Source organism: Populus alba, chromosome 1 (genome assembly GCF_005239225.2).
Source record: "Populus alba chromosome 1, ASM523922v2, whole genome shotgun sequence".
Lineage (NCBI taxonomy): Eukaryota > Viridiplantae > Streptophyta > Magnoliopsida > Malpighiales > Salicaceae > Populus > Populus alba.
In genome coordinates, this window is record NC_133284.1 from 20,310,282 (window position 1) to 20,319,151 (window position 8,870).

The 8,870-nt window shown below is 35.7% G+C and overlaps 1 protein-coding gene across 1 annotated transcript; it reads right to left on the minus strand.

Annotated features, from left to right (window-relative positions):
- Nucleotides 1-3,342: 3,342 nt before the first annotated feature.
- LOC118042574 (phospholipase D alpha 1) lies at nt 3,343-8,554 on the minus strand. Its single transcript, XM_035050280.2, has 4 exons — nt 8,323-8,554; nt 8,126-8,225; nt 4,560-6,459; nt 3,343-4,059 (listed from the first exon to the last, which is right to left on the minus strand). The coding sequence occupies exons 2-4, from the start codon at nt 8,216-8,218 to the stop codon at nt 3,626-3,628; spliced, it is 2,427 nt and encodes an 808-aa protein (XP_034906171.1). The 5' UTR covers nt 8,219-8,225; nt 8,323-8,554; the 3' UTR covers nt 3,343-3,625.
- Nucleotides 8,555-8,870: the final 316 nt, after the last annotated feature.

Here is an 8,870-nt window from a genome sequence, read left to right on the forward strand (position 1 = left end):
GCTTAGGAAAAGTTGCAAACTTTAGAAATTCAAAATAGACTAGGAAAAGCAATTATGACTTGGTAATCTTTGTTGCCCCCTCTCGGTTTTTCTTATAGAGCTTGGTTTCCTTGTTTTACTTAGATAAAAATAATGATTCTTTCCTCCTTAGTTACTGAATTAATTAGTTTCCTTCCTAGACTAAGAGAATCATAAATAATCTTTCTTGGCTTAGGAAACAAATCTACTACCCATTAGTTTCCATGGTGGACTAGGAAACTTCTTTTAAATGATAAGAATCCTCTCATATTAAAGATTAGATTTGGTCGAATTACCTTGCACAAAATAAGAGAATAATTTTTTACTTTTAATCCTTGTAACATTAGGAAAAATAAGGCCAAACAAGGTTGACTTCTGGGCTAAACACATCAACCCCCATTAAGACTTGGATTGGGCTCTTCTTGGATTTGGATTAGATGAATTAGCAGTTTTCTTTAATGCCCTTTGGCGCCTCAAGCTCCTCTAGATCTATCTTGACTCATATGTTTTAAACAAACTCATTTTATACCTCTTTAAGTTTGTTTGCTCTAGCTCTTATATTTGGTCCACTTGGCACCGCCAATGGATCTCTGGCAGGATTAAAATTGGTGTTGGGTTGGTTCTCATCATGTTTAAATACTAATTGTCTCAAAGATTATATAATTTTGAAACATGACTTAAATATGTACCACTTAAATGTCATATTAATTCTCTTTGTGTGTGTATATATATATATATATATATATATATATATATATATCATAGCAAAGAGAATTAATATAACAATTAATTGTAATGAAATGTGAATTATATGATGTGTTGAATTGTGGTGAGTCCAAGATGATTGGACAAGGCTTAGAATATGAGTTGGCTATATTGAAGTGTAATAAGTTTTAGTCTATAACTTGGAATCTTCCAGTATAAAGAAAGACTCTGCTAAAATTTTGATAGATAAAAAAATCACTCTCAAAATTGTAATAATTATGTGAAATTAAGTATGATTGCATGTATTTTTGCAGGATATTACAACAAAGGTCAAAATAAATATGCTAGACGAGCACTGTTTATCATCTTCAACCTTTGTACTTGAAAAGTTGCCTAAATGACTACTTTTCAGAGGCATTTAATGCCTCATCTCTCCACCAAATAGAACAAACAAGTCATCACTCTCATGGCCAATATTGTATTACACCCCAACTTGATTCCTATTAGGTGGTCGTCTTTGTAGCCACTATGATGTTGTCCTAAAGACAATGACCCGATCAACATGTACAACCTAGTTTTAACGGCTTGTGATGGTGACTTTTGGCCCAAAGTTGAGATCCTTCCTAGTTGAATTAAGAAACACAATTCATGCCATATAAACACCTCATACCCCTCTTTCAATTCCTATAAATAATGGTGAAATCCATTATATAATAATAATAATAATAATAATAATAATAAGGATCGAAGCACAAACCTGCCCTTTATACCAATTTTGTTTTCTAAAAAAAAAACAGAGAGAAGAACAAAATCACCACTCTTTCTCCCATGTTTTCAAAAACACTAGACAACACCACCCTTGGTCCAACCCTAACATCATAATTTTCAGCCTTTCCTGACTATCTTTCCACCATCTCCACTTGCACAAACAAAAAAACTCAACCCAAATACCATTTTGTTTTCCTTACATGGCAGCACTGCCATTAATCTAGACACCAATCACCTCTCAACAACCTTAATTGATACCAGCCCCACCAGCAACAACAACAAACCTTGCTCTAGCAGTTGCACCCCCATCGTGACCTCCATTGTAGCTCCTCCTTCTAGCATCGACAATAGCTTTGTCTTCATCTCAACCACGCTAGCCTTTCACATCACGAGCTCCACTAGCAAACTACCATGTCACGTATGAAGCTTCACCAACCAACCAACATCGCCATCCATCCTAGGTAAGCCTCTCCATGCTTTTTATTTTTTTAGATGCATGTTAAAGCATGCCAGTAATATAAAGAAATAATTCACTATACTGACATTTTCCACCCACCACTGGGCTAGGCCTGTGGTGGCTAAATAACAAACTAGACCTTTGTTTCATCCCAACCCATGTGGTTAGGTAGGGTCAATCCTGCAAAAAAAAAAAAAAAAAAACATGTTGTGTCATTTGTTGGCCCAACAAATCATATTAAGTTGAGCCTAAGTCCAGCCTGTATATGCCCATTAGGCCCCGGGTCTAATAGGCACAGCCCATCTGACTAAGCCAAGCCCAAACCCAACCTTAAGGGCATGTTTGGCATACCACCTTTTGTCTTAAGGCATAAGGCCTTGTTTGGTTGCTTAGGGCATATATTCCAAACACATCCTTAAGGCACTTTTAATGCCTCTAACCTTAGACTAAGGGCATGTTTAGCAAACACATCCTAGTCTTTTCCCTTCAGTTTTATTTTGTTTTTATTTGTGTTTAGCCTAACAAACCTTTAAAATTATCAAGAAAATCTGAAGAAAAAAATAATCCAAGGGCTATTTTAAAAATATTTGTGGGCCCCTTACATGTTTTTCTAATAATTTTATTTAATATTGATCCAAAAACTTATATTGTAAGATACAGATCCAATATTAAAAATATCTATTTTTTCTTGAAAATTTTCAAAAGAATCCTAAAAATACAAAAAAAAATTACTTATTCCAAAAAACACGAAAATAGGTTTTTGTCTTCATAATTTCATTTAAATTTAATATGGGGTTATAGACTTACATTATAAGATACAGACTCAAAATTAAAATACCTGATTTTTCTCTTAAAATTTTAAAGAATTAATTGTGGGTTTTATTATTTGATGATATAAAATTACACTGTTAAAATATACACTCAGATATTAAAAATATAAAATAGAAAATAAATACAATGCTAGAATTAGAGCTTTAAAATAGTCAGAATTTAACCCGATAAAATAGATTTTCTTACAAATAAAAAAAATTTACCTTAAACCTTAGATAATATCAACAAATAAAAACATAACCTGAATATAATAATCAATCATAATATAATTTACCATAAATAAAATATACTAAAAATAATACCTTTTCATTACATAATAAAAATAATTAATCTTCTTAACCGGACTTTCATAAACCATTCCCTCAAAATCATGACTTTATAATAAAATTCAAAACACCCTTTAATTCCGGAAAATAGCTCCAATATCATGCATGACATGATATATTTTAAGTAAATGCTTTCTACGAAAAAATATCCAAAAAAAGCTTTTACTTCGGAGGAAAGGCAACTATTCCATTTATCTTACAGCATAGCCAAAGAAAAAAAAAAAACGAACAATAATCTGCAACAACAAAATCTGGCACCATATCAAACATACATCAACAAGTAAAATCAAGCTTACAAGTTCAAAGCAGTCAGCATTAACATTCGCACCATATCGTTACATCTCTGTAAATCCTGATATGAACAATCTGGCAAAAAAAATAAAATAAAAGAGCCACCCAGCAGGCTGACACATAACATTATTTATTATTCTGCTACTGGAAATATAAAATCAGAGGAGCAAGGATGGGAGGCATGTTATCAGATTTGGCACCAAGAACACGAGCCTTTGTGTGGGGGTTGTTAAGTAGTAAGGATGGGAGGCATGTAATCAGATTTGGCACCGAGAACACGAGCCTTTGTGTCAGGGAAGAACTCTGTTCCAGGCAGTTCTGTAACATTTCCTTCGCTGGAAATTCCAATGGGGTAACGGAGCAAATGACCTGGTAGATCAGCCTCAAGTGTCTCACTGGAATACAAGTCCCAGTATTTGTCAGCAATCTGGTTCACCTTCCTAATGCAATCTTCATTTTCTGGTTTAAGGAAGGTGTCATCCAGCATGCCAAGGTGTTCGTACCATAATCCCAAGCGGAATCCATGGATCTGGCCTCGTGCAGGCTGTCTGGTTGCCAAGTGATATGGCTGGTATCCTCCCATGGCTATTTCAGAGTCCCTGGAACCATCCATGGATCTCTGATTAATGTTGGCAGACCCAATAATGATGTATTCGTCATCAACTGCCAAATGTCATGTGTCAAATCCAGGAGGCAACCACGTAATAAAAATAACAGTAAAGCAGCAAGAAACAGACATATCAAAATTAACGATGAGAGCACCATGCATGGATAAAATTGAAGTTTACAGTCGTAAAGCATACTTTTTTCTATGTCATATATTGGGTGCATATTTTCTTTCTTCATTTTGTATGCAGCAAAAGATCCTTATGGTAGCCTGACTCTTACAGTAAAGGATAATTTATGGGTATCCTCAACATCACTGGACATCCACCAGAAAGCCTTTGCTTCCTTTGCCAGGAAGTGCTAGTTTCAGAGTACTTACCTCTTTTCATGCCTACTAGTCAGTTTCTGGTGTGATGTGAAAATACACAAGCAACAAGATCAATCACAACCATAAAATTGAAGATCTAGAGGAAGTGGAAAGTTAGCTAATTGGTGCTGACAAGTAAATATTCAGTTAGTTTGCAGGGCAAACTTAATTAAAGATAATTCAGGCTTACCAATCATCATCTTTGCATGAACATAAATCATGAAGCGCCTGGCCTCCTGGGCCCGGATGTAATCTGAATCAGGCTCTGGTTTTTCTGAAGGTTCATATTCTCCACTTTTCTTCACCTCACGATTCCCAAGGCAGAAAAATGTCAAGTAGTTCCGAGGATCTTCTTCAAGCCCCTTGGCTCTGAGAGCCTGAATGACATCTTTATACATCATGTCCATTGTCCTCCTCTGCCAGTCTAATATTGCCTGAACTGATGCACTCTCTGGTATTCCCTCTGGCCACATTGGAACAACAACATAAACAGTGAACCTCTCCCCTGCCTCAATCTTGCTAACTATCTTAAGTGAAAGCTCTTTTGGAATTAGATGCAAAGCATTAATGTCCTCCGGCTTAATATCATCAGCACTCCAGCAAAAAGAACTCCCAAGAAAATACTGATTCTCAATATAGATGAAATTCTTCGCACGCCGAATAGCATTAATGTAGGCATCTTGAATGCTTCGATCAATGATATTATCCTTTCCACTGACAAGCCCAGCTTTGGCTGCATCTTCGGGTGTCTCTGGGAAACCAAATGCAGCCCCACCATCAATGGATCTAAATAACTGCACATTCCATGTTTCATGATCATCAGGGTACGTAACTGGAGAAGGTGGAATGATGACATCTTCCAACTCTCTCAGCTGAACAAGTAAATCTTTACCACCTTGCTTCTTCCATCTCTGTTCAAAATTAAACAAGACATCCCAAGCAATAGGTCCCTCAAGCCGGGAATGGATGTCATGCCAAGGTTCTCTGGGACCACCTTTTTGAATTGAAGCACCCGTAAAGTTGGGCTGGTGAAAATCATCATGGTGAGCAGTGTCCAATGTCCTAAAAAGGGAATGGAAGGGGGTATCGTATCTCCCATCACAAAGATCAATCCCCCCAACATAACTAACAATTCTCCTCCGCTGGGAATCTCCATTAGGCATTGCACTGTCCACAACCACAATCTTCTGGTGATGAGTGAACATAGTAGATATTTGCAGATCCTGAACAAAGCTTCCACCATCATCAGGATTTCGAGGACACAAGACACAGTGCACATCCGTATTCTGGAAGTAGTGCTCAGTTTCTTCATCATGGGTGGCCATCAATCCATCCCTTTTCAGCAAACCAACAGAGGTTCTGTCATCCCAAACAAGCATAAGAACCCTAACACCTTCACTTGCCTTCTTCTTAAGCAGCTCACCCAGAGTGATGTCTCCGCCAGGCTTTGGCCTCCTTGAATCCCTTACCAGACTGATTTCAGTATAAACAGACCAGCCAGTGATGTAGATCAAGTGCTTTGCATTTGTGATTGCATCAAAGACATCTTCCCAACATCTGTGGGGCTCATAGTACTCTCCTGAAGCAAGAGGGATTTTTGGAATAAATTTGTCTGGTATATGAGCATCTTGGTAAAGAGAAACCCTACACCCTTGTCTCTGAGAAAAGAATGTATAAGGTACTCCAGGATATTTTGAACCTCTGATGCCACGGCCCCAGTTATGGTCTTTTGTGATATCAAAGTATTGTAGCTTCACATGGATCTTGGAACCTGCACGAATTGGATTTTTGTCTCCATCCAATATCTCAACCCATCTATCTATTTCTTCCCCATCTAGGATTTCTTCAACAGGTATATATGCTCTTCCGATCAAGGTTGCCCCAATTGGATCAACATCCTTGACTGTGAAAATAACATTTGAAGCCATATGCGCACAGTAAATGTGAAAAGACTCATACCACCTTGGGTTGTTTGCTTCATTTTCAAGGATTCTGGTCCTCCCAACTCTAGCCTTTTCTAGATCAATAGTTGCATAGAGCCTGCTGATTCCCTTGCCAATACCAACTTTCTCCCCAATGTTCCCCACGATCTACAAGAAGAATTTCAATTAGAAACTTGGGAAGATAGATTAAGCGGCCACATAATTCTAATGTGAAGAGTCGTGAGTTAAAAACAAGGACTTGTAAATTGATGTCTTGAACAAGGGAAAATCCAAATTGGATCACTTCTCTGGGGTGATTGGAATGACAACAGTAAAGAGCAATGTTGTCCAGGTTCACCAATTCATATCATAAAAGTGTATGGCATTTAAAAGAGAGAGAGAGAGAGATTAAACTGTGATATGAAAAAAATACTAAAGGATAAAAAGGTATGCAAAATGTTGCAGAGACTTTAAACTAAATTATTATGCAAGAATTCCAACAAACAATACTGTCTTAAAAAGAATACATATTTTCACACTTTGCAGTTAATTCAACACCTTTATACAATTAATGAGCAAAATAATATTTTTCTAAAACTTCATAGATAAAAAGTCAAACATCAAACACATGAATAACACAAGATGATTAATTCATAACCAACATGGAAGCAGTTTGTAGGTGACGATGCTCCTACTCACTTACAGCACCTAGAAAAATAATAGTAACAAATGCAAAATCATAACAAGTTGATTTAATAAGCAAATGTGAAACATTACAAGGGGTGGATGTGAAATCTCAAACTTCCTTCAGAGCCAAAAAAGAAAGAAAGATAAGCTGGCATTAATATAAGCTTGTATCTTGGAGCTACCTACAGAGGCAATTCCTTCATGTAGACATGTATAACATCTGATCTATGCAGAAACTTCCATTAATCACTGGTATAACAAGGATCCAGACATAAAATCTACTACAAATCCACAAGATATGACTTCTCGGTGAGAAGTCATTCTAGTTTACCTAAGTGTTTTGCTTACGAGTACTCAGAAATTAAAATTTTTGAGTTTTGGCATCAAAGACAACAAAACAAAATTTGTATTCCTGAGATGGCATGTGGCGATGTTAGCCTCAGTGGATAACCTTCTCTTCCTAGGAATGTGACAAGAGAATCTATTCCAGTGAAGAAAGGCAGTGCTTATTCCACTGAATTTATAAAAATCAAAATGGGTTTTCCCTTTCTAAAAAAAAAGGGGGGGGGGGATGTTAAAGCAAAGTTTCAATCAAACATAAAGTAGATGTAAAGCAAGCTTGGTATCATGAATGTTGCAATTGTTGGTTGAGGGCATCTTAGAACATCATGTGTCCTTCTTTCTTTCAATAATATTTCTCTTCTTTTACAATTTTCAGGACAAACATGTTCGATATCAAATGCTTTGCTTAGTTCTGAACAAAAACAACAAAAGGGTATTTAAAAATAAAATAAAAATCTCTACCCACCAAATAAATAAATAGACAAAATAAAATAAAGATATACCAAGATCATCAAACAGATTAAATAAACCACTTCCATTACTCAATCCCTATCCTTCATTCCTTAAAAAAATTAAAAAAAAAAAAAAAAAAAAAACCAGCCGATAGATGGTCGGAGAGTAAAGATCTGTGCCCAAAATGTAATCCTTTCAAAAAAAAAAAAAAAACCAGTAGGATCAGCATTCGAAAACTTGATTAACTCCCTATAAAAAAAAAATAAAAAAAAAACAAGAAGAAGAAGAAGAAGGAAGTAATCAGAATTAGCAGCAGCATCGATCTATAGCGTAAAAAAGATAAGACAAAGACCTTGTGCAAGAAGCCATGAGCACCACCACTCCCGATCTTATCCACCTCATAGATCGTCACATGTAAATTCCCGTGCAACAAAATCTGCGCCATTTCTCACCTATACATTACACACATACATAAAAGAAATTCAATTCAATCTTCAAAGCAGATTAACGATAGATCATGAACAAAAAGAGTAGAATCGAGCTGCTTACTACTGAATACTGAGAGAAGGGTCTGGTGAAAATGAAAGGAAAGAGATCACTAAATCTTGGATCGAGAGAGAATCGAAGGTGGTCAATAAGATTGTAGGATCTGATCCGAATCACATGTGATTTAAGTAATAAAACAATGCTACGCTGCCTTCGGTATCTTTACGCGGAGAAAGGGAGTGAGAGAGAGAGAGCGTCTAACGAGGCAGGCAAGTTGTTACTGTTGGCGCTTCTTACCAAAAACAAAAAATAAAAAATTCAAGGACAAGACACGTTGCAAGTCAAGTCACTCATACTGATCTCTGCCATGTGTTATTTAAATTAAAATGATAAGAAATTTATTATAAGATTTATTTTAGAATTAAATTAGCATGAAAATTAACACTAGTATTTTGAATTTTAGATTTCATATTAATGTATAAAAACACTTCTTGTATGATTGGTAATGCCATACATGGTATTTTTATAAAATTTATTTAATTAAAATATATTAAAATAATTTTTTTTATTTTTAAACATCAAAATAAAAAAATAAAAATGTTAATTTAATA